General features: G+C 45.5%; 1 protein-coding gene across 1 annotated transcript in view; it reads right to left on the bottom strand.

The window, feature by feature from the left end:
- Nucleotides 1-3,812: 3,812 nt before the first annotated feature.
- The window catches only part of MARK1 (microtubule affinity regulating kinase 1), a 209,098-nt gene continuing 185,948 nt past the window's right edge, over nt 3,813-26,962 (bottom strand). The window contains exons 11-18 of the mRNA XM_040351418.1: nt 24,896-25,008; nt 22,786-22,939; nt 21,605-21,798; nt 20,820-20,923; nt 15,672-15,824; nt 13,364-13,618; nt 8,733-8,777; nt 3,813-4,172 (exon numbers count right to left, since the gene is read on the bottom strand). Coding sequence (XP_040207352.1) covers nt 3,818-4,172; nt 8,733-8,777; nt 13,364-13,618; nt 15,672-15,824; nt 20,820-20,923; nt 21,605-21,798; nt 22,786-22,939; nt 24,896-25,008 — 1,373 coding nt within the window. The 3' untranslated portion in view covers nt 3,813-3,817. The remainder of the gene's footprint in view (nt 4,173-8,732; nt 8,778-13,363; nt 13,619-15,671; nt 15,825-20,819; nt 20,924-21,604; nt 21,799-22,785; nt 22,940-24,895; nt 25,009-26,962) is intronic.

A 26,962-nucleotide genomic window follows, 5' to 3' on the forward strand; every position in this document is an offset into this window, starting at 1 on the left:
TACTAGTTAAAGTGGATGTAAACCCACTCTTATCCTTTCTAAACTACTGCCATAGTGCTGATCTATAAGGATATAGATGCCTCCTGCATGTATCCTTACCTGTCAAATGTCTCCCATGTCTGTTATAAGAACTGAAAAACTGCAGATTATGTGGGTGGATCTGTTGTCTGGAGCTCTGTGGGTGGAGTCATGATGTCAGTAGACTCCCCACCCTCCTCTACACTCCCCTTGTCAACATGCATTTTTCCTGTGTATTCCTTACACTAAATTCTGCTATGATCACTAACATCCAGTCAAAATCCAGAAAAGTAACCACATGACTTCAGAAAAGGAGTGGGGGTGGGAATTAAAAAATAATGCCTGTCTCCAGGCTAGTGCATGATATATGCAAATAACCTGTCACTCACAGCAAGGGGGCGGAACGGACTAAGGTTTTCCTCTGTAAGTCCGTTTTATTTCACTGAACAATAAAAGAGGATTGCTCCGAGCTGGATTAACTCTGTGTGACAAGACTGGGCACAGATGATAGGAAATCTTATACTGTACATTGTGACATCAAAAAAAAAAAAAAAAAATTGGGTTTACATCCACTTTAAAGTATTTCTGAAATGTTAATTGGTTGAAAGCATCAGATACAGCCAACTCATTTCAGGGGGCGAGTCTGGCCCCTAATATATTAGACATCAAACTTGCCCCCAGACTCAGCTGGCCAATCTTAGCGCCATTAGGAGATGGTCTCTGTCAAGCCTTAGGGCTCTTTCACACGGGGCGGATCAGTAATGAACCTCCGCTTGCTCAGCGGGGTTCGCTCCGTTGATCCCCGCTGAGCTGGCGGATGACAGGGCGGTCCCCGCACACTGTGCAGGGACCGCCCTGTCTCTTCTCCACTCTCCCCTATGGGGGGGATCGGATGAACACGGACCATCTGTCCGTGTTCACCCGATCCGATTCCCTAGACGGATGGAAAAGTGGGTTTTTCCTCCGTCACACTTTGGCGGAGCGGGTCGGGTGTCAGCAGGCATGTTACTGCTGACATCCGTGGCTCCATAGGAGCACGGAGCGCCCGTTCAGGTCCGCCTAAAAAACTGGCAGGCGGACCTGAACGGTCCCTCCTGTGTGAAAGAGCCTTAAAAGTGATACTAAACATACGCTGTTTTAAATTGTCTCTTCTATTTCTTTATATGGATGATGGCACTGTAATTATTTAAAAAAAAAAAAAAAATATCAAAATCGATATACAGCTGTCACATGACCCAGATCTTTGCCAGCCTGTCTGCAGGGACAAATAAGCAGGAGGAGCTTCTAGTCCATCGCTGCTGGTCACATGTAAAAAAAAAAAAAAAAGCCTTTGGAATACAGAGTTAAAATAAATATCAACAAACTGTTTTAAATTTACAAACTAATATTAATTTGAAATAAAATCTTTATTATTTTATGGAAATTACATGGTGTGGGCAGATTTCTTCCAGTCACAGGTTGCGTCACGCCCCTCTAGCCTGTGTCTTAGAATGAGAGGGAAGTGAAGCCACCATTAATCTACATGTAATATCCCACCCCTATTGTGTTTAGCTGGTTAGTGGGCATGGAGGAGGAGGGAGGGAGGGAATGGGCTGTCATTGACCACTGTGTGTATGCTTACATGTGTGACTTTAGAGTTACATGGGCTGCTCAGAAGTGATAGGGAGGAAATGCTCAGCATAGAAACAGAGCATGTGCAGAGTTGCCACCACAGTTGCAAAATCCCTAGCTGGGATTCTATGAGGATCAACCAGGTTTTTTTTTTTCCAGAATACATAAATAAATCTCATAGTGACTGAGTGTGAACGGCATGTAATACACCATTTATACATTTTTACAATGTGGGTTTAGTGACACTTTAATTTAGGCCCTTTAATGCATTTCATTACTATTCTAATAATATTTGATGTGCAAGCTGTGTGTTCCCCCCCCCCCCAAAGGCTCCATCTGATGCTTTTAAACCAATAAACGTTTCAAAAAGACTTTTTAAATGATACGAATATTTGTACTAGGTGCTGAATATGGAACATTCAAGAGTTTGGCTTTATGAGCTTTTAGCAAAACTGGGTGTGGGGGATTTATTGGGCCCAGCGGCGTGATGTGACATTATTAAATGTGCCTTCAAACGCTCACAAAAAAACGGGTTCACTTATGTGAGGTCGCGGGTTTTTGCCTGGGGTCCATTGTGTCTGTTCACCGGTGTGATTCTGGTCCGAGTTTTTGCCCAAGTTCTCACCTGAACCAGACCCAAACATGCATAGGACCCTTTTGCAATCCGCTCCGCGGCTGCACCGGACCTCTCTATTGAGCGCCGGTCACACTTGTATGTCATGCGAAATGAATGTAGGGAAACCCGCATCCAATTCACACATATGTGAACCCAGTGGAAAGCTTTATAGATGCTCTGAGCAAGTTTGTTTCTGATTTGTGTTGTGTCTCTTCCACATGCATACTGGAAAAAATGTATGCAAATGAGAACAATAGCTTCAGAAATCGATTTTAAAAGGAGGGGGGGGGTCTCACATACTCTGTGCAGCTGGTACTCTTGGCAAGTAGTACTGGTGGTCAGGAGCCATGTACTCCTGTGACATGGGAGGGCTTATTAAGGAGCAGGGGGTCATTAAAACGCCTCCAAACAGTGCAAGGATAAGGTGACACTATAGGGTGAGGTGATGACATCATCATGAAGTTTTCAAAATTACGTGATTCCCCTTTCCCCCCAGACTCTAATAACTCGAATGAATTGCAAATAAACCCCAACGCAATCAGTTGACAAATACAAGAGCTGTAAAAAGTGGGTTAGCATTGAATCCAGTGGAGAGAGAGGGGAGAAAAATTCCCCATTGGCCATGCTTGATTTTTACAACTAAGTTGTGGCACATACAGAGTTAAAGTGCCCCTTCCAGTACTTTTATGGCTATTTCAATAACTTTTTTTAGAAAAGATATCACCAGGAAAGAAATGATCCTTCTTCTCATACCACCTTGCCTACATAGGGTAGTTATCAGGAGGTCCAAGGGTCTGCTTCACGCTAGCATGAACACGGCACCAGCTGTCAAAGTGAAGGGCACCAACATCATGGCCATTAACCTCCGCATTTTACCCCATAATCCTTTGTTCCTGTAAACATGGAGCTGGTCATGCTGCCAAATAAGCAGCCCACCCCCTCCACTCATTGCATGATGCTTGACATGAACCCCGAGCTGTGGCCAGGCGTCTTCAGCATGTCAAACATAATATATATATATATATATATATATATATATATATATATATATATATATATATATATATATATATATATATATATATATATATATATATATATATATATATATATATATATATATATATATATATATATATGCAAAAATAAGAGGAAGAGCTCAACGGAAAACACTGAACATAGATCTCTGTACAGAAAAACTAACCCCAGCTATACAAGATTTGCTTTTTTTGTGTGTGAAAGCACTCAATTGTCTATTTTACAATTCTATCCACATAGACTGAGTACTGAAAACATCTGAATCGTCTTCCTGTACACGTGACACGACAGGCTGCTCACCGTTGGGCGGTAAAAGTGGTGCTGAATCTCAAATTGTACAACGGATTATCGCTATATATAACCTTATTGCAGTAAGGGCATTATCTTGAAGTAAAGGAGAAAGGCGTGCGTGCCAAAAAAGGGTGTAATGCCCGTTACTGGCGTTGGAAAAAGCCCGTGATCTGCGTCCCGGCAGCGCGGGCTCGAGCAGTACATTCAGACGTGAACATTCGCCAGCTTTTTTTTTGCACGTTTTCACAGTTTGAGCTCGTTTGCGATCTTGGACGCAATGTTTTTGAAGGCGATGGAGGTCCCGGATATCCTCTTGAAGCGTACGCCATTGAGGGAGAGGCGAGGCAGTTTGCACACTTCCATTTCCCACTGGACAAGGCTATCCTGCCTGGCGTCGCCATGGACGCAGAAAAGCAGGAAACGCTCCTTCTGCTCGTAGTCGCAGTTGTTGGCGTCCAGGACTTTGCGGATCTCTTTCATCATGTCGTTGGGGTCCATGGAGCTGGTGGTCTTCATGCTCCATGTAAAGCGCAGAGAGCGGGGCTTTGAATCCTTTGGGTCTTCTCTTTCATTCACTTTTGGCTCCCCAGAAGTGCTTCTGAAGAAAGAACAACAAAGGATGTTTAAGAACATTTTGAAATTAAAAACAAATAATTACACAATGACATCAATCTAAACAAACTTTATATAACCAGCTTGCTAAAGGCTTAGACCCAGTTCACACTGGGGCGACTCGTCAGGCGACACAGCGGCCTGACAAGTCGCGTCCCATTGTAGTGAATGGAACCGTTCTAATAGGAGCGACGCAAGTCGCCCCGACTTAGAAAAAGGTTCCTGTACTACTTTGGGGGCGATTCGGGGCGACTTGCATTGACTTCAATACTGAAGTCATTTTGCAAGTTGCCTCTCAAGACGCCTTGAGATCGCCGAGCTGCACGACTCTGGCAAAAATGAGAATCACAATTTTTTTTGCTTAGAATAAAGATCACGATTCTTGTGGTGTAACGTCTTCTTTTACATCATACAAAAAAAAAATTGGGCTAACTTTGCTGTTTAGTTGTTTTTTTAATTCATTAAAATGTATTTTGTTTTTTTTAATTGTGTTTGAAAAACCGCTGCGCAAATACGGTGTGACATAAAATATTGCAACAACCACCGTTTTATTCTCTAGTGTCTCTGCTAAATATATATCACGTTTGGGTGTTCAAAGTAGTTTTCTAGCAGAAAATAATGATTTTTTACTTTTTGAAGAGAACCTGACATGCGGTTTTGAAGATCGGGAAGGGAAAAAGATTGTGATTTCTATTCTTCACGATTAATCGTGCAGCTCTAGCAGCCATTTTAATATCGAATTCATACACTTTAGGAGGAATCCGTTTTCTAGGAGGTGCGCCAAAGGTCAGAAAAAAGGTCTATAGTAAATTCCTCTTCAGCCAGGTAAGAGTCACGCCACTCAACTTTTACACAAGGCCGGAACGTCACTTTCGTTACCAAGTGGGCCATGACGAAACGTCACTTCTGTTACCAAGTGGGCCATGATGAAACGTCACTTCCATCACCAGGTGGGCCGTGACGAAACGTCACTTCCATCACCAGGTGGGCCGTGACGAAACGTCACTTCCATCACCAAGTGGGCCGTGACGAAACGTCACTTCTGTTACCAAGTGGGCCGTGACGAAACGTCACTTCCATTACCAAGTGGGCCATGACGAAACGTCACTTCCATCACCAGGTGGGCCGTGACGAAACGTCACTTCCATCACCAGGTGGGCCGTGACGAAACGTCACTTCCATCACCAAGTGGGCCGTGACGAAACGTCACTTCTGTTACCAAGTGGGCCGTGACGAAACGTCACTTCCGTTACCAAGTGGGCCGTGACGAAACATCACTTATGTAACTAAGTGGGCCGTGACGAAACGTCACTATCATCACCAAGTGGGCCATGACGAAACGTCACTTCTGTTACCAAGTGGGCCGTGACGAAACGTCACTTCTGTTACCAAGTGGGCCGTGACGAAACGTCACTTCCATTACCAAGTGGGCCATGACGAAACGTCACTTCCATCACCAGGTGGGCCGTGACGAAACGTCACTTCCATCACCAGGTGGGCCGTGACGAAACGTCACTTCCATCACCAAGTGGGCCGTGACGAAACGTCACTTCTGTTACCAAGTGGGCCGTGACGAAACGTCACTTCTGTTACCAAGTGGGCCGTGACGAAACGTCACTTCCGTTACCAAGTGGGCCGTGACGAAACGTCACTTTCATCACCAAGTGGGCCATGACGAAACGTCACTTCTGTTACCAAGTGGGCCGTGACGAAACGTCACTTCTGTTACCAAGTGGGCCGTGAATGGTAGTGGCCCACTATTCCACACAAGTGTTGATTTATACCACTTTTATCAGTACAAATGTATTTTAAGGTGAACTTTTCCTCCACTGGAAAAAGGCAATAACATAACAAAATATGGAAAAAGATGGCAAATAGACTGAGAAGGAATTTGTGTTGTGACAGAAAAGTAAGTATTATGCATAGGACACAAATTTTGTTTCTAAAGGTGCAATCCCGTACTCTACAAAAAACACAGAGGATGCCTTTAATTCTAACTGTGGCTCCCTCAGCGAATCAAAGTAAAAAGTATTTGGCCACACAGAAAGTTTTCTCAAAAGTATATTGTAAATTGAAAGGGCTTTACTCGGGCCCTTTTCACATAGGCCATCCAATTAGGTCTGCCTTTCAGGTAGACCTGATTGGATGGTCCATGCATCCCTATGGATAGGTGGGTGGAAACGGACTTGTGCCTATTTATACCTGCCTACCTCTGGGTCCGATTCGGTGCGCAAAAAAAAAAACCACACAACAGGGGATCCATCTTGTTCTGTTTAGGTGGATTGGATCGGAGGGTAGTCAAGTGTAAATGGACAGATGGAGAGGCAGAGACTGTTTACTCCTGCCTGCCAATAGACCAGAGCAGGCTCTGACATAAAAAGCGGTCCCAGTGGCAGATTCGTCACGGTATCACTTTTATGGGCGGTGGGAGAGGTGTGCCCACCCCCCAGAAATGATCCAATTGCCTGATGGGCACTAAGTCGAGTGAGGGCAAGATAGCCCCCACTTAACTCTATGCCTTGGGAGGACCGGAGCGTCATCAAACGTCACTTCCACCCTCCGGCCTTAAAGAGCCCATTTTTTTTTTCTTGAAGTTTCTTATTTTAAAGCGGAGTTCCACCCAACTTCCGCTTTTCGGAATCCTCTCTCCCTCCGGTGTGACATTTGGCACCTTTCAGGGGGAAATACCTGTGTTATACAGGTATTTGCTTCCACTTCTGCGCATAGGTCGCTGAGGTGACCTATGCCACGTCTGGCGCCTTCTCCGTCAGCCCTGCTGTCTTTAGGGAGACACACAGGTCCCAGAAGACAGCAAAGACCAGTGGGATCGCACAGAGTGACCTGAGAATGCGCAGTAGGGAACCAGGAAATTAAGCCGTAAGGCTTTACTTCCTGATTCCCTTATCGAAGATGGCAGCGGCAGCATCCGAGAACCGAGGGACAGATCGGCTTCGGGTGCCGACATTGCGGGCACCCTGGACAGGTAAGTGTCCATATATTAAAAGTCAGCAGCTGCAGTATTTGTAGCTGCTGACTTTACTTTTTTTTTTTTTTTTGTGGAACGCTGCTTTAAGTGTATATGTGAAATCTGAGGTCTTTTTGACCACTGATCTCACATTAACGAGGTCCTGTCCTGTTTATTTTTATTACAAAGGATGTTTATATTCCTTGTAATAGGAATAAAAGCGATCGCAATCTATTTTTTTAAAGGGACAGTGTAAAAATAAAAAAGTAAAATAAATAAGATTTTTTATTAAAAACATTTTTTTTTCCCCCAAAACAAATTGCGTTTGTAAGACCGTTGCGCAAATACGGTGTGAGTATTGCAACAATCTCCATTTTATTCTCTAGGGTCTCTGCAAAAAATATATATAATGTTTGGGGGTTCCAAGTAATTTTCTAGCAAAAAATGCTGATTTTAAACTTGTAAACAATAACTGTCAGAAATAAGCTTGGTCCTTAAAGCGGAGGTTCACCCTAAATATCAACTTCGTCTCACTCACAGCAGCAGCATACATAGATGTGCAATCCATCGTTTTTTTTTCCGTAGGTCAATGTTTACCTTTAGGATCGTGCATTCTATGTGGCTTCCGGGTTTCATTCCCCGCGGGAGTGGGCGTGTCTTTAGAGTTCCCCGGCCGTGCGCAATGTCTCCTGGGAGTGATGTTTTGAGACTCCCAGGAGACGATCTATACCAGGGGTCTCCAAACTGCGGCCCTGGGGCCAGATGTGGCCCTTTGCTTGCCTTAATTCGGCCCCTGGGGCATTATTCCATCCAATTTAAATGGGGCATAATTCTTGTTGCTGACACCAATGGGGCACTATTCCTCCAACTGACACCAATTCTCTCCATTAACACCAACGATGGGGCACTAGTCCTCCCACTGTGACCAAGGATATGGTATTATTTACTCCCACTGGACACCTGGACATTTTTTACTCCCAATGGCCCTAGTCTGACCCCCCTAAAGTCTGAAGGACCGTAAACTGGCCCTTTGTTTAGAAAGTTTGGAGACCCCTGATCTATACTGTAATCCCACGTTATCTCGCGGGTCACGTGACTCGGCAGGCGGGTCATGTGACGAGGGCGACTGTGTAGTGTTGACGGTGCCGCCAAGGTAACAGCGCAAGACGCATCTAAAAAAAAAAAAAAAAAAAGAACCCCCGCTTTAAGTGCTTAAACCTGAACACCAAAGTTTGGGTCATTTGCTGTCCCCCGCCGGCTCTAAGGCTGAGAACTGAGTGATCAAACACAGCTGATCGCTCAGTTTTCCCTGAGCTTTGGTTGTACTTTTCTTTATTCCTGGAATTCAGCTTTAAAAACACATCGTCTTTTCATGTGATAAAAAAAAAAAAAAAACTTTAGTTCCACCATGCCTGAAGAGCCACAAAGTGTCTAAACCCTGATCTCTGACCTGGCAGGAATTGCACCTTTACAGCTGAAAATAAGAAGAAGTTGTGACAGCGATAAATGCGCACACAGAAAAGAGAGGAAAACAAGACACTGCAGAAGAGCAGCCTGGGGGGTAATATATCGGCTCCTCACCTTGAGGGGTCTGTCCTGCCACTCGCTTCACCTTCACTTGGATCCCTCAAAACAAAGTCAAGGTTGAGATTCAATGACAAGCCACAGACAAGAATCAATACACATTATATGCTGAAGGAGCCAGCTAGAGAGACTCCCAGCTTGCAGCCAGTGATTCCTTGTAATTGTTCACACTCCATCAGGAAAAACAAATGTTTGACTCCAGGCAGATAGAAAAGACACAAACTAATGCTCCATATTCATTAATTCATTGTTAAAAAAGGTATTTTTTTTTTTTTTACACACAAGCTGTATAAGTACCAGAATTCAGCATTCTCCAATCCCTGAACAGCAGAAAGTGGGAGAGAGAAGCAGCACAAGGAGCCAGTTAGTTGTGCTGCAGTGTTCATATGCCATCAATGAGCAAACCAATAGGAGGAGAGAGCAGAGTGAGGCTGGGTTCACACTTATGCAATACCAGACATTGCATGCGATTCGCACCACATTGCTGTGCGGATCTCATGCAATGTCTGTGTGATGCAAATTCAGTCATACAGTTTGTATAGGCGCAGGACCCTTTTTTTGTCCGCACTGGAATCAGATTGCATTGGGTGTTCAGAACCATGCGATCCGATTTCACAGTTTGCACTGCATTCTGCAAACCGATTTGGGGGTGTCACTAAAGTGGAGTTCTGCCGGAAAAAAATAAATAAAAAAAGTCAGCAGCTACAAATACTGCAGCTGCTGACTTTCAATATATGGACACTTACCTGTCCTGGGCACCCACGATGTCAGGTCCCGAAGCCGATTTGTCCCTCGGCTCTCAGGTGCTGCCACCGCCATCTTCGATAAGGGAATCAGGAAGTGAAGCCTTGCGCGATCCACTGGTCCCTGCTGTCTTTTGGGACCTGTGTGTCTCCCAGAAGACAGCAGAGGGGAGGGAGTAGGCGCCGGATGTGGCGTAGATCACCACGTTGATCTATGCCTGGAAGTGGGATCAAATACCTGGATTACACAGGTATCTGCTCCCCCCTTCCCCCTGAAAGGTGCCAAATGTGACACCGGAGGGGGGGAGGATTCCAAAAAGCGGAAGTTCCATTTTTGGGTGGAACTCGGCTTTAACTTTATACTGACACCCTCAGCCGTTCACAGAGAGCAGTAGTTCCCGCACAGGAATGAACCACAGGAATCGCTGTGGTTCCCGCACAGGAATCCCTGTGGTTCCCGCAACAGGAATCCCTGTGGTTCCCGCAACAGGAATCCCTGTGGTTCCATTCCTGTGGTTCCCGCACAGGAATCGCCGTGGTGCCCGCACAGGAATCCCTGTGGTTCCCGCACAGGAATCCCTGTGGTTCCCGCACAGGAACCCATGTTGTTCCATTCCTGTGGTTCCCGCACAGGAATCGCCGTGGTGCCCGCACAGGAATCGCCGTGGTGCCCACACAGGAATCGCCGTGGTGCCCACACAGGAACCGCCGTGGTGCCCGCACAGGAATCGCCGTGGTTCCCGCACAGGAATCGCCGTGGTTCCCGCACAGGAATCGCCGTGGTTCCCGCACAGGAATCGCCGTGGTTCCCGCACAGGAACCGCCGTGGTTCCCGCACAGGAATCGCCGTGGTTCCCGCATCGCACTAGTGTGAACCCAGCCTAATAGAGATGAGCTCATTATGTGTTGCTTCACCTTTCAAAGTCCAATCACATGCTGAGAGAGACAAAACCTTTGCATGTTACAAAGCACAGAAGACCTGTCCTAAGATTTTGCTCTGCTGCGGTTTAGTAACACAAGATTTCTCCCTCCTCCAGTCTGTGACCTGACATTGAAGGAAGAATGATGAGCTTCTTTCTCTGTCACTCTTCTCCTATTGCAGGGATATGCAATTAGCGGACCTCCAGCTGTTGTAAAACTACAAGTCCCATCATGCCTATGCCTTTGGGTGTCATGCTTGTGGCTGTCAGAGTCTTGCTATGCCTCATGGGATTTGTAGTTCTGCAACAGCTGGAGGTCCGCTAATTGCTTATCCCTGTCCTATTGGCATGTTCCTTGCCAACACATGAGCACTGCTGCACAATTCATTGGCTTCTTGACTGCATCTCCCTCTCCCAGACAGAGCTCTGCCAAAAAGAGGATTGCAAGAGGCTAAAGCAAAATCAAATCAGGTATACAGCTTGCATTTTAAAAAAAAAAATGTAATTTCATGATTTATTAATAAATATCTAGCTTTATTTATTTTTGCCTTTTCTACTTGCTTGGAGCTCACCCTTAAGGGTGCTTAGAAGGTAATTTAGAAAACCTAACTGATGCTTTTTTTAAAAATGGCCTGTAAATGATTGCCGAAGGCGATGTTCTTATGGCATGTAAAAACTAAAAAAAAACTCTGTATACACTTGGCTTACACAGGGGTCCATTTTTATATACAAGCACCCCACCCTAATGGAAGCGAACACTCACTTCAGAGAGTATGTACAGGAGCCTTCATGTATCCTTTAGGACATTGGTCATCAACCCTGTCCTCAGGGCCCACTAACAGGCCAGATTTTATGTATTACCTTGGGGAGATGCAGACTAGAATACAGCAATCACTGAGCAGCAAATTATATCGCCTGTGATGCATTTCAGTTATCTTGCAAACCTGGCCTGTTAGTGGGCCCTGAGGTCAGGAGTTGATGACCATTGCTTTAGGACTGGGATCCTCAAACTAGGGCCCTCCCGCTGTTGTAGAACTACACATCCCATGAGGCATTGTAACACACTGACGTTCACAGACATGACTGGGCATGATGGGAATTGTAGTTCCTGAACAACTGGAGAGCCATAGTTTGAAGACCCATTGCTTTAGGACATGGGTAGGCAACCTCAGTCCTCCAGCTGTGGTGAAACTACAAATCCCATCATGCCTCTGCCTCTAGGAGTCATGTCTGTGATTGGTAGGGTCATGCAATGTCTCATGGGACTTGTAGTTTCAAAACAGCCGGAGCTCCTCTAAATGCATATCCCTGATTTAGGAGCTCCTGTTGCCTACAATCATTATGCAGAGCTATTTTTATTTATTTTTTTAGACCAGCTTTACGATCAAGTGACATTTTAGAAGCAGTCATCAGTGTGCACAATTCCAAGGAAGAACTGGCTGCAAACCTATAGCTACACCTGAAGCATTAGTGATTTGTAATATACAAAATGGTAAAAGGAGCTGCGCCCCCCCACACAGTTTAAAAAAAAACAGCCAGAACTGGAGTACCGCAGTTTAATTCTGCGTGACAAGGCTACGTTGCCAATTTAATAAAACAGCAGGGGTTACTCATACCATTCAGTTGGGTAAAAGCCCAAATTGATGTTAATTTCTCATAGATCAGCATCACGACATGATAAACATCTTTGTTAAAGGGAACCTGTCACCAGGAATCTGTGGCGGCTTTGATGTGTAAATGGACTGCTGAGGCAACCTGCTTTATATATAATATAAGGCAGGGATATGCAATTAGCGGACCTCCAGCTGTTGCAAAACTACAAGTCCCATCATACCTCTGCCTTCGGGTGTCATGCTTGTGGCTGTCAGAGTCTTGCTATGCCTCATGGGACTTGTAGTTCTGCAACAGCTGGAGGTCCGCTAATTGCATTTCCCTGGTATAAGGTTTCAACACAATATTGAATCTCTAACCATTGACATGATAGTCAGTGATTTTCTCTCAAGTGGTATACAGATTAAAATTAGAGAAATGTGGGAGGAGTAATAGAAATATTGTGTTGAATAATAGGCAAGTTCACTTCGTTGACTTAAAGAGACTTTGTCACTACTATTCGGGGCAAAGGGGGAGATTTACTAAAGTTGCATGATAGCCAATCAGCTTCTAACGTCAGCTTATTTAATTAAGCTTTGACAAAAAAACTGTAAGCCGATTGGTTTCTATTCAGAACCGGATTTTGCACTCCCAGTTTTAGTAAATCAACCCCGAAGTGACAACTCCGACCCCCTACACACCTTTTCCTTGGTGATAAATCAGAGTCCTTGCATATATTGAGAGTAAGGGCGTGACTTCCTCCCAGGATGCAATGCTCAGGCTAAACAGTAAGGATGAGCTCTGGCGTGTTCGCAAAGTCCATGTGCAGAGCCCCCCCAGGAAGTCGGCACTGCGCTGCGCTAATCACAGGCAGCGAGACATTATCCCGATGCGCGGCTGCAGAGATCGGGAAATGTCTCACTGCCTGTGATTAGCGCAGCACAGTGCGGACTTCCAAGCGGGCTCTGCACATGGACTTTGCGAACACACCGGAGCTCATCCTTACTAAACAGCCAATCACCACGCCCAGACATAACCATATAAGTAGGAGGACCTCCGTGTGTAAGCTCCATCATCAAACACTGAGCTTACACAGGGTTGGTCTCCCAGCTCATAAATGGCAGTGGTGACTGAAGGCAGTGAGTAGAAGTGGGTTGGGGGTAACCTTTCAGCAGTACCTGTCACTTCGGCCTGAATAGGCAAAGTAATAGTCTCTTTAAATAAACAAGAAGTAACCAGTGTTCATCCTGCTGCTGACAACTGTTACATTAATCCGGCCTTTGTATGCATTCCCCTAAGAAAGTGCTCAGGAGAGCTCGGAATAAAAGCTCGTCTTATACCATTTCATACACATCAGGACTTATAATCTACTTACCTTCGTACAAACTTGGAGGTAATCTTGCTGATAATACCAGTTGAGGTGCCTCTCCTGGTATGAGAGAATTGGGTGGTCTCATGGGCTGGGGACGCCGGCGGTCCGTTATAAGTAGCAGTGCGACGATCCCTGAGCTGCTCCCCATGGAAGGTGCTCCGGCTGCTGCTACCGCGAGGAAAGCGTGTCCGGTCTGGGGTAGCAGTACTAATACTGTGAGCGGAGGGGGAGGTGGCCGGAACTCTCTGGTTCGCGGTGCTGTGTAAAGAAAGATTTTTTCATTCGTTTGATTCTGAAAAAGATATACCAACGTGTGCGGCTCATACTTAAGAGTGGAAAAGCCCAACACTAACTAATCCTAAAAACATTCCCTTTCCCCTCTTCCTACCTATCCTACATAAAAAAGAAGATCTGTGTACTTACCTAAATTAATGTGTGCCGGTCTGGTCATGTGACCTGCAGCGCCATCATATTTGGTGGAGGGGGGGGGGGTTATGGTGTGGGGTTGTATTTCAGGGGTTGGGCTTAGCCTCTTAGTTCCAGTGAAGGGAATTCTTAGACTCCTTTCACACTGAAGGCGTATTGCAGGCGCTACAGCGTTAAAAATAGCGACTGCAATCCGCCCTCCAACAGCTGCTCCATTGTCTCCAGTGTGAAAGCTCGAGGGCTTTCACACTGGAGCGTTGTGCTAGGTAAAAAAGTCCTGCTAGCCGCATCTTACAGCAGCGCATTGCGGGCGGTTTTAACCCCTTCTCGGCCACTAGCGGGGGGTAAAACCGCCCCGCTAGCGACATAAATGCGCCGCAAATCCGCCCATAGCGTCGTGGTAAAAATAGTCCCAGACAGTTGCAGGGAGGGAGGGGAGATAGGTCAACTTCCTTCCAGCACCACGGACCCCCAGGAGGAAGTGAGAGCTGGAGCCCTCTAAAGAGGGTTTCTGCCCCCTCCCATAAAAAAAATGACATGCCAAATGTGGCATGTCAGGGAGTCACCTTCACTTAACCACTTCATTACTGGACACTTAAACCCCCTTCGTGCCCAGACCAATTTTCAGCGCCGACGCATTTTGAATGACAATTGCGCGGTCATACAACACTGTACCCAAATTATATTTTTAGAATTTTTTTCCCACAAATAGAGCTTTCTTTTGGTGGTATTTGATCACCTCTGCGATTTTTATTTTTTGCGCTATAAACATAAAAAAAATGAAAATTTGGGGGAAAAAAACACAATATTTTTTACTTTTTGTTATAATAATATCTCAATTTAAAAAATAAAAATAAAAAATTCCCTCGGTTTAGGCCAATACGTATTCTTCTACATATTTTTGTTAAAAAAAAAAATCGCAATAAGCGTAAATTGATTGGTTTGCGCAAAAGTTATAGCGCCTACAAAATAGGGGATAGATTTATGTTTTTTTTTTTTTTTTACTAGTAATGGCTGCGATTTGCGATTTTTTGCGATATTGCGGCGGACATGTCGGACAGTTTTGACATAATTTTGGGACCATTCACATTTATACAGCGATCAGTGCTATAAAAATGCACTAATTACTGTATAAATGTGACTGCGGCGCGCACGGGGAATCACAACAACAGGACGTCTAAAGACGTCCACTCGGCACTTAAGAGCCGCGCTGTGGACGTCTTTCGTCTATAGCGCGGCCCTCTAGTGGTTAAAGTCGAAGTTCCATTTTTGGGTGGAACTCCACTTTAAGGCATCAGCACACCAAGACATTTTGGACAATTTCATGCTCCCAGCTTTGTTGGAACAGTTTGAGGATGGCCCCTTCCTGTTCCAGCATGACTGCGTACCAGTGATCCCCGCTAATCTTCCCCACTGGACCCAGAACAAAAAACTGTGAGCTGGAGTTCTGCTTTAAAGTGGAAGTAAAGCCTTTCTATAATTAAGAACATTTCCTCCCCCCTCCCCCTACCTTTCTTGCATACCCTGTTTTTACCCCTGTACCTTTTTTTTTATTTTTAAAATCCCAGTCACTTGATCCTGCAGCTTCAGCTTCCCTGTGTAAGGGAGCGTTCGACAACTTCTGAATTCTGGGAGTCGTGGCGCCACCCATAGGCTCCTATGGCCCAGCCGTTGTCATTGCTCCCTCCTCCCCCCTGCAGCATCAAATGGAAAAATCCCGTAAGGTTGTGTATAACAGCCTCAGGCCCGACTCCAACCAGGCCACACCCCCAAAGCGCCACACTCCACCCACGGAGCCTAGTCATGAGGATAATTTGGGTCACAGATCCATTTTCATACCAGACACAGTAAAAATGTTTTAGCGCTGTACAGTCTATGACCATACCTTGGTCGGAACCCTTCAGTACCATCTTTGATAGTAGGCAAAGTGACTTTAATCGGATGTCCTGAGGCCGACATTGACTTCTGATGGCGAGGTCGTGCGGAGGGTACTGCAGAGCTGGTGGAAGTCGTGCTGCCCGCAGACATTTCCGTTAAGCTGTAAAACACGGTGAATCCAATTATTCAACAGAATGTACCATAGATAATATTTGTTCCACACTTTAAAGGGGTTGTAAACCCTCAACCAGCGCCCCTGAGCCCCTCTTATACTTACCTGAACCCCGCAATTCCCACGACGGGAACAAGCACACCAGTTCTGGCTGGTGTCGCCTGTCCTGATTGGATAGATTGATAGCAGTGCAGCCATTGGCTTCCAGATATAGGAGCATGGGGAGGTGGCTCTCTACATGCGACAGCGCAGATCATTTTCTAGCATCATGGATTTTATCGGACAACATTAGATATGAATTTTTGGGACAGTGCATAGTTGGTTTCCACCGACTGTTGGCTGGCATAGGATGGAAATTCCCCAACAGACATGAAAGTTCAGTCATCCAGACACACTGCTGGAATGTACACTATATTGTTCAAAAGTGCTTTGTGCACTGGTCCAAATAATTAGTGGAGGGGGGATTATGGTGTGGGGTTGTTTTTCAGGACTTGGTTTCAGTGAAAGGAAATCTTAGGGTTTCAACATACTAGGACATTTTGGACAATTTCATGCACCCAACTTTGTGGGAAGTTTGGGGACGGCCTCTTCCTGTTCCAACATGACTGCGCACCAGTGCACAAAGCAAGGTCCATAAAGACATGGATGAGCGAGTTTGTGGTGGAGGAACTTGAATGGCCTGCACAGAGTCCTGACCTCAACTCGATAGAACACCTTTGGGATGAATTAGTGTGGAAACTGCGAGCCAGGCCTATTCATCCAACATCAGTGCCTGACCTCACAAATGCGCTCCTGGAAGAATGATCAAACACTCCCATAGACACACTCCTAAACCTTGTGGACAGTCTTCCCAGAAGAGTTGAAGCTGCAAAGGATGGGTCAACTCAATATTGAACCCTATGGACTAAGACTGGGATGCCATTAAAGTTTGTGGCCCGGATTCAGATACATTGGAGTATCCATCGACGGGCGTAACGTCACTCAGATATGTTACGCCGCCGTAAATTAGGGCGCAAGTTCCGTATTGAGAAAGAACTTGCGCCCCTAAGTTACGGCGGCGTAACGTATGTGGTCCGGCGTAAGCCCGCCTAATTCAAATGTGCATGATGTGGGCTTGTTTTATATAAATGAATTGTGACCCCACGTATTTGAAGTTTTTTTCGAAACGGCGCATGCGCCGTTCGTGAAAGAATCCCAGTGCGCATGCTCGAAATTACGCCGCAAACCGTCAATGCTTTAGACGTGAACGTAACTTACATACAGCCCTATTCGCGAACGACTTACGCAAACAACGTAAAATTTTCAAAATTCGATGCGGGAACAACGGCCATACTTAACATAGAATACCCCTCATATAGCAGGGGTAACTTTACGCCGGAAAAAGCCCAACGTAAACGACGTAAAAAATGCGCCGGGCGGACGTACGTTTCTGAATCGGCGTATCTACCTAATTTGCATATTCGACGCGTAAATATACGGAAGCGCCACCTAGCGGCCAGCGTAAATATGCAACTAAGATACGACGGCGTAAGAGGCTTACGCCAGTCGGATCTTCGCAAAATTCCGGCGTATCTTGTTTTCTGAATACAGAAAAAAGATACGCCGGCGCTTCCTAGAAGTTACGCAGCGTATCAATAAATACGCCAGCGTAACTTCTATTTGAATCCGGGCCCATGTGCGTGTAAAGGCAGGTGGTCCCAGTACTTTTGACTATATAGTGTATACTTGGCTGTGCATGCACATCAGTGTACATTCCAAAGATGACTGCGAGGAGGCAGGTAGGTTTATTTAATTGCAGAGGAGACAGTGCATGTCTTGTCAGCGAAAAATAAATAAAAAAATGCCTGCCTACGTTTTTTTTTTTTAGCGTTCAGTTCCACGTTGATGCCAAATTTGGAAAATTTTACATGAAATGCAGAGATATCATATAATAAATGGAAGATTTTTTACAAAACTCTTAAACCTTCAATTAAACGCTAAAGGAAGTGTTTAGGTTGAGGAGTTAAAAGTGCAGTTTTCCTTCAATTGCAAAGCAAAGTACAAATAGAAGCCAAGTCTCCATGTGCTGCAATCTAAAGACACTGAAAATGGATATTAGTAATAACTGTGATCGCTTTTCTGTCAACATCTTGCAGCAAAGCTCTAATGATTCCTTTTGTCCCAATGAATATAACTGACATCTGTCTTAATTAAAGAAGCATGTGATTACCTCTAATAGAGGACCAGTCATTATCGATGAGTAAGCGCATAATTGCCGCTATTTTCAGACTCGTTTCAGAATGTTCAAAGACAGCTTGGCTCGGTTTGGGGTGTGCGATGTTCGCTGTCGCAAGGAGAATTTGATGCTTTATGTTAAAAAACACGGGACTGCTCACAGCCTGAACAAGGTAACACCGTCCATGGCAACAGCGAATCCTGCCTTATTTACTTCTGTGTGTTAGATGAGAACTGTCTGTGTTGCCCACAACCACCTATGACAGGGATATGCAATTAGTGGACCTCCAGCTGTTGTAAAACTACAAGTCCCATCATGCCTCTGCCTCTGGGTGTCATGCTCGTGGCTGTGGGAGTCTTGCTATGCCTCATGGGAATTGTAGTTCTGCAACAGCTGTAGGTCCGCTAATTGCATATCCCTGACCTATGAGATTCTTCTGTTTTGACAATTGGGATTTTAAAGTGTTACTAAACCCAGGACCCTGCATTCACGATATCTGGTCTCCCACAGTACACAGAACACGGAAATGCAATTATTTTAGTGACTATAAACTGCTAAATACCTTTTCTCATCAGCAGTATATAGCAGTCATAAGACTTCTATCAGTGTCTGGTTAAAGCTTGGAGGAGGAGTTTTTATTCTACTCTCACTGTTCTATGAGGCTGCAGGACCCCTGACCCTCTGTCTGAACAGTGCCGATTGGCCCTGTTCTGATCACATGCACCCAGGGCCGTCTTAATAGCATCATGGGCCCCTGAGCAAAGTAATGCTCTGGGGCCCCTACAATGGAAACGGTGCAGGTAAACATAAATCAAGTAGGTAGGAGGTAGGGGATATCTAGGGTGTAGAGGGGTCAGATTGCTGGGGAGATATCTGGGATATAAAGGGGCAGCCCGGGCTCAAGGACCAGCTGCTTTGGGGAAAGGGCAGGGGCCCCCCATGCAGCTGGGGCCCCTGGGCAGTGCCCAGGTGTGCCCTCTCATTAAGACAGCCCTGCATGCACCATTGCCGGAAGCACAGCGCAGTAGGGAACCCGCAAGGCTTTACTGCTGGTTTTCCTTACAGGCAATGGCTGCGGCAGCACCCGAGAGCCAACAAAAACATCTTCTGGGGTATCGACATCACTGGATTACCAGACAGGTAAGTGTCCCAATATTAAAATTTAGAAGCTACAGTATTTGTAGCTGCTGACCTAAAGGGGTTGTAAAGGTCCGCAGATTATTAAAAAAAAAATGTCATACTTGCCTCCACTGTGCAGTTTGTTTTGCACAGAGTGTCCCCAATCGTCATCTTCTGGGGTCCCACTGTGGCTGTCGCGGCTCCTCTCCGCAAGAGCTAACCCCCTCTGGGAAGCTTTCTCCCAAGGGGGTTAGCTTGCGGGCATCCGCCCGTGCCATACAAATTGGCGTCCGTAGTCGCCAATTGTATGACTCGGCTCTGCCCCCCGTTGGCCACGTCATTGAATGTGATTGACAGCAGTGGGAGCCAATGGCGGCGCTGCTATCAATCATCCAATGAAGAGCCGACAAGAGCTGGGGGGAAAGCAACGCGGGATCGTGCCCACGGAGATTCGGGACTCAGGTAAGTCAAACGGGGGCTGGGGGGGTGACTCCAAGGTGTTTTTTCACCTTAATGCATAGGATGCATTAAGGTGAAAAAACACAAAGGTTGGACCTCCTCTTTAAAATGCATCTCCCCGGCCCAAACTTTTCTCCATTTTGGAGTTGGGAAGGGTTGGAGCCTCTGACAGATTTTACTTTCCCTCACTTATCTTTTAATGCATCTGTAATGGGGACATTCTTACCCCCTGACCAACACTGTATAAGGCATTCTTACCACTGACGTACAATGTAGGAACGATCTTCCCACTGGCCACCAACGTAATGGGGCCCATCTTCCACTTACTACCAGTTTAAGGGTGCCCTTCTCCCACTGACCACCATGAAGTTTGGACATTATTAATAAATATTTCTAGCAGGGGTCAACGGAGACCTGAAAAGTGTCTCTAAAGGCTGAAGGTTTTGTATCTGCATGCATTGTATGTATGTGTGCAGCTCCCCCCAATACTTACCAGAGTAAGTCGGCAGTCCAGCAATGTACACACGAGTGACTCCTGGGTCTCTGCCTCATTGGCTGAGAAGCAGCAGGCAAAAGCCATTGGCTCCCGCTGCTGTCAATCACACCCAGTAAGGATTGAGGGGGGGCTGAGCCTTATTGACACACAGAGCAGGGCTCAGGAGTGAGCACGCACAAGTGCCCCATAGCAAGTGGCTTTCTATGGGGCACTCATAGAAGGAGTCAAACTGCCATTTAAGTGCCCCTGAAAAGAGACCCACAATGGATCATTTTTCAGAAGGGCTATAGACTGGCCGACAATGCGAACAAGACCTTATACTTACACTTGCAAGGTTGGTGGATTTTTTCCTCTCTCCCCCCGCTAAGGGGCTCGCTGTCACCTCTCCTTTAGAGCCCACGGTGGCATTGCCGAGTTTGCGGGAGGAGCCAGGAGAGCTGGCGGGGCATCCCAGAAGAGGAGGATCACAGGTGTTCTGTGCAAAACCATTGCACAGAGCAGGCAAGTATTGCACAGAGCAGGCAAGTATAAGAGGTTTGTTATTTTATTTAAATAATATTTTACCCTTTAACCTCACTTTAAGCATTCTTCCATGTTAAAAGGTCAAGAAAGGCGGTTTTAGACTTTGGCCATAAGAACATACTGTATGTTATTCCAACCAACCACATTGCAGGTTTTCCCCATATTACTGTACCTGCTGTCCTTCCCGTTCTGTACAGCATTGAGTTTATCAGTAGTGTTGCGTTCACATACGTAAGTGTTTCTTCTCGTCATCCCACTACCGGGAAACAGGCTATTCTGCAGGAGGACAAACAACATACCATCAAATTAGGATCACTGCAAGTTTTACACATCCAGTCATTGAACCATATGAGGCCGATTCACTGGTCAAAATAAATCCGGAGTTCCCCGGAGCAACCAATCAGATTATTAGTTTACCCTGTTAGGTCAGTTTGAGATCCTGGGGTATATTTTATATATGAACAAGGCATTTATTACATCAGGGGACACAAAAAAAAGAAGAAGAAATAAAACGTAGCAGCAAAGGCAGAAGTGACAAATATGAGAAAGATATGGAGGATCTTCACAAATGATTGGACTCTTTTAAATAATAATGATAATAAAAACAGGTGGAAAAACAGTTGGTTGATGCGACTTTTTACTGAACCGCCCATCTACAAAATATCATGGCGGCTGCTCAGGTCTGTGAATATTTCCATGGCTGTGATGATGCTCAACATGTCACATAAGTTGCCTAACATGCCAATTGAGGTCAATGGGTCTGCAGTGTAACTGCATGCCGTAGTTGTGGGGTGGTGTTGCAATGCTAAACCCCCATTGGGATAATAGAAGGGGGGGGATTGGGGGTACACCAGCAAACTGCAGTTTAAGTGCCTCTGAAAAGTGACCCACCACAGTGGATCACTATTCAGAAGGGCTATAGCCCAGCCGACAATGTGAACAAGACCGTATACTTACACTTGCAGCAGTGGTGGATTTTTTCCTCTCTGGCCCTGCTATGGGGCTCGCTGTCACCTCTCCTTTAGAGCCCACGGTGGCATTGCTGAGTTTGCGGGAGCCATTTTTATCCCAGTCCTCCTTCTGTTCACTTTCAACACTGTTTGCCTGTCCACGTTTCGTGTACGAGACAGAGGGAGGGATTGACGGTCCAGCTGTACATAAAACACAGAAATAACAGACCTATAACTGTGAGCTCAATCAGATTGCATAAAGTGTTCCATTACAGAAAAAAAAAAAATAAAAAAAAAAAAGTATTCCAATAGATAGAATTAAAAAAAAAAAAATAATTTTTTTTGTTGCATAGATGGCAAGTAAAAATTTGTATTTGAAGGACTTAAATGTACCCACAGAGACGTGAGATGAGTTGTCCAATCTGATGACAGTCTAATGTCTGTGGGTTCCTGAAGGTGGCGCCGACCAGCCAGTCACTAAAGTTCCATTTTGTTAACCCAATGCCAACTTTTCCCTCTCTACTCCCCAAGCCTGGGTGGCTCACAATGGTCTCCTTTGGTTCACATTTTTAAAAAAAGGCTGCTGTTGCAACTTTTTTAGGCTCCTCGGCAGCACTATCTGCATCGCCACTTTTGCTGGTCGCTGTGGCCTAAGAGTGACAGTTAAGGAATATATTTAACAATTTGTTGACCTGCCACGGCAGTACATATACTGTTGCGGGGCGGCCCGTATAGACATCATAACGTACCACGAACGTCGGGGCTTTCTTCCTTGTCTGCTCATGCATGCACTCTCACACGCGGAAACCTGAGCTGTCATTTGCTGCGGTAGAAGCTGATCAGCAGGTCCCGATTTATGACGGGAACCCACTGATTGGCTAAGCGAATGACGGAAGAGACATAGTGATGTGCCCGTTTTTTTCTCCCTGCAAGATGTCAGCAGGATGACTTTTTGGCTATTTTGGAAGTGGGTTAAAAAAAAACTGGGATGTGGAGACAGCGAGACAAAAACAGAAGTCAGGGTTGAAAAAGGTGCAGAAATTACAACATATCTCATATAACAAAAGGGAAATGTCTTTATTGCTTGTAACAAGTCATCTGCTAGTTGGATAGCCTGCACTAGAAAAGGGTCACTGGTTTATATACACAACACAGACAGGTTCCTTTCAGGCAACAATTGTCACACACCGTGGTCACTGAACCGCCGCTGTTTCTGATTGGCTGATATACTCCTCTGGACCTTCATGTGGGCTGGAGATGGCACCGAACTGTTGTTCAGATCACTGCTGGGCCGAGATCTTTGACACAGGTTACTGTTAGACAGGGACTCGCTGCCTTCAAACTGTGAAAGGAATAAAACAGGATTTGTCATCTCACTATAAACCCCACAATTCAGAAACTAAAACTACAGAGAACAGTCGTTTCTTGCTGAATAACCTGCACAGAATAAGACGGCTCACACTTAGGCCGCGTACACACGGTCGTTCCAAACCGATGAGAATGGACCGAAGTTCAGTTTCATCGGTCCAAACAGACCGTGTGTATAGCCCATCGGTCTGTTGCTTTAAAATCGAACAGATGGACCGCTGACCGATCGGTCCAAACCGATGGTTAGTACAGAAAAGCATCGGTTCGAAACCCACGCATGCTCAGAATCAAGTCGACACATGCTTCGAAGCAATGAACTTTGTTTTTTTCAGCACGTCGTGTGTTTTACGTCACCGCGTTCTGACCCGATCGGATTTTGAACTGATGGTGTGTACGCACATAAGACCATCAGGCCACTTCAGCGGTGAACCAATGGAAACGGTCCGTCGGACCATTCTCATCGGTTTGGAACGACCGTGTGTACGCGGCCTGAAGCAACTCCATGTTTTTTTTAAAGCCCAACTCCGGGGACAACAAAAAAGCTTTAACTTCCGAGGATTGGTGTAATTCTTATGCCGCGTACATGTCGTTTTTTGTGATGAAAAAAAACCACAACATTTTTAAAAACGTCATTTAAAATGACCGTGTGTGGGGGAAAACGTTGTTTTATGTCTTCTGAAAAACGACAAAAAAAAATTGAAACATGCTTAAATTTTTTATGTAGTTTTTCAAAACGTCGTTTTTTTGTGTCATAAAAAATGACCGTGTGTGGGCTAAAACAACGTTTTTAAACCCGCGCATGCTAAGAAGCAAGTTATGACGCGAGCTTGAATGCAACAGAGTGCCGCCGTATGTGCTGAACGTAACCGCGCTTTGCTAGAGCATTTTGAAAAAAACGATGGTGTGTAGGCAACGTCGTTTTTTAAAATGAAGTTTGAAAAACGTAGTTTTTTTTCATGAGAAACAACGTTTTTTTTACAAGACAAAAAACGACCGTGTGTACGCGTAATTACTCTATGCCTAGCTGCAGGCAGGCTCCTACCATCTGTGCAAGTGGTCCCCGGATAGCTCTGGGTCGGTGAGCAATGTCATCAAGTACAATGCCTGGCCAATAGCCCTTCATTATACATGAGGGACTACCTACTAACCAGAGGTAAAGCGAGCACTGGACTGAGTAGTAGGGTAAGTATTACACCTCATTTCTCATTTAATCCTTGCACTGGGGAAGGGGGAGCCCCAGCCACTGCCTGGGTAGTTTTTGGAAAGAGAAGTATAGCCATAGCTCGTTTGCCTGTACTTCCCTTCTGGATCACAGGAGTGTAGTTCTTTCTGCACTCCTGTGACCCGTTTTTAGCCGACAGCATCACTCAGTCAGACCAACAATGATTGGCGTTTCCAATACTGATAAGTACTTTCTCCCTTAGTAGCCGCCTGTACCACAGACTGTACAATTTGCACCTTTACTGAGCATGTAGGGTAAAATAAAAACCTTCTGAGTGCAGCTCCCCCTCCCTCCCTGAGGAGGGGGCGGGGCAGAGCCACACTCTGTGTGTGAATGGACACACAGAAAAGTGGCTCAGGAGCGAGCCTTCTTGGGTGCCCTCATAGCAAGAAGCTTGGCAGCAGGGAACCCGAGAAGAAGAGGATCGGGGCTGCTCAGCCTTGCAATGCTTCATGGGAGTTGTAACTTTGCAACAGCTGGAGGGACGCCAGTTTGAGACCCCTACTTTAGATACACTTTAAAGATTTTTTAACGCTACTTAAAACAAAATAAAGTAATACACAATATTTGTTCTGCATGTAGAAATCTTTATAAATACTTAAATACCCCGAATGACCGGCTGTGCCATCTCTGAAGTACACAAATTGTATGTAGACTAAAAAGGCTAATGCGGCAAACATATGCTGAAAAAGGACATTGAGCACCTACCTCTGGCGGCTTTCTACCCAGAAGCAAGTAAGTGGCCATGACTTCATCGTATTTCTGGCTAGATACAGAATCGGTAATTTCCTCCTTTGAAAATCCCATTGTGACCATAACATCTAAAGAAAAAAAATGTAAATTATCAGGAATTTCACACTTCTTTAGTTTTACAAAGATAGACACTTGCAAAGGGAAGCAATTATTCACAAACCATGCAAAACACTAAAGGGAAACCAGATGATTTTGGGGCACATTTTTTTTTTTACATTTAGAAGTCTTTAACCTTTGACCCCATGACTGGGGTTCATCAATGCCTCGATGCTCAGGTCAAATTCAGCAACGTATTTGCACATTATAGCAAGAGCTACCTCTGTTCTCTATATTGCAGTCACACATTAAAACAAACCTGGGGCTTGTCCATATGTAGGCCAAAGCAACAGGTTCATAAATAATTGTCACCAGGAAGATGCGGTCACAAATCTTTCTAAACATGTAAAAGGCTCCATTGATCCTCAGACCTTACCTGGTCCTGTTCTGCCAAATTAATATGAACCCCGAGGGGTCATCAGTGGTACCTTGCCTTCTATGGCTGGTTCATTGAAAAAGCAGAATATACAGTCAGAATCACAAACTTCGTGGTGTGTTTTGCACCTTATGAGTGGGAACTAACAGTGCTAGTCGCATCATAGTATTTATGTGATGTTGGCCGTATACTGTGCTTAAAGGGGTTGTAGAGGTACAATTTTTTTCCCTAAATAGCTTCCTTTACCTTAGTGCAGCCCTCCTTCACTCACCTCATCCTTCCATTTTGCTTTTAAATGTCCTTATTTCTTCTGAGAAATCCTCACTTCCTGTTCTGTCTGTAACTCCACACAGTAATGCGAGGCTTTCTCCCTGGTGTGGAGTGTCGTGCTCGCCCCCTCCCTTGGACTAAGGAGAGTGAGGACGCCCTCTACGTTGCGTATAGAGAAAGGAGCTGTGTGTTAGTGGGTGTCCTGACTATCCGGTAGTCCAAGGGAGGGGGCGAGCACGACACTCCACACCAGGGAGAAAGCCTCCCATTACTGTGTGGAGTTACAGACAGAAGAACAGGAAGTGAGGATTTCTCAGAAGAAATAAGGACATTTAAAAGCAAAATGGAAGGATGAGGTAAGTGAAGGAGGACTGCACTAAGGTAAAGGAAGCTATTTAGGGAAAAGAATTGTACCTTTACAACCCCTTTAATGAATTCATAACACACTCAGGGCTCATTCACACCACTTCACTTGGGCTGCATTCATCTGCATATCTCAATGCAGCCTTAATGCCAATTGTTCTCTATGGGGGTTATTTACTAAAGGCAAGTCCACTTTGCACTACAAGTGCAAAGTGCACTTGGAAGTGCAGTCTCTGTAGATCCAAGGGGGACATGCAAGGAAAATAAAAAAACAGCATTTTAGCTTGCACATGATTGGATAATAAAATCAGCAGAGCTCCCCCCTCATTTCAGATCTACCCCTCAGATTTAGGGCTCTTTCACACGGGGCGGATCAGTGATCAGCTCCGTTGATCCCCGCTGAGCCGGCGGATGACAGGGCGGTCCCCGCACACTGTGCAGGGACTGCCCTGTGTTTTCTCCGCTCTCCTCTATGGGGGAAATCGAATGAACACGGACCTTCTTGTCCATGTTCACCCGATCCGATGACGGATGGAAAAATAGGTTTTTCCTCCGTCTGCAGAATCGGAGGATTGCGAAACCGGGTGAGATCGGGTGTCAGCGGATGTTCATCCGCTGACACCCGCAATCTCATAGGGACCAATGTATGTCCCTTTTTCATCCGTACACGGATTGATGAAAAAGCGGACATACGGTCTGCACTTCCAAGTGCAATTTCAAGTGCAAAGTGTATTTGCCTTTCGTAAATAACCCCCAATGTGTCCTGTTCACACTACCATCCTGTCTTGAGGTGGCTTGCAGTGCGTTGTGCAAAAATTCAGACACACTACTTTTTTTCACAACACACCTCACCGCATGTCATCACACTGCAGCTCATGTTGCTACACCCCGCACTCCTCCACAGTAAGGATACAGTG

Source organism: Rana temporaria, chromosome 4 (assembly GCF_905171775.1).
Source record: "Rana temporaria chromosome 4, aRanTem1.1, whole genome shotgun sequence".
Classification (NCBI taxonomy): domain Eukaryota; kingdom Metazoa; phylum Chordata; class Amphibia; order Anura; family Ranidae; genus Rana; species Rana temporaria.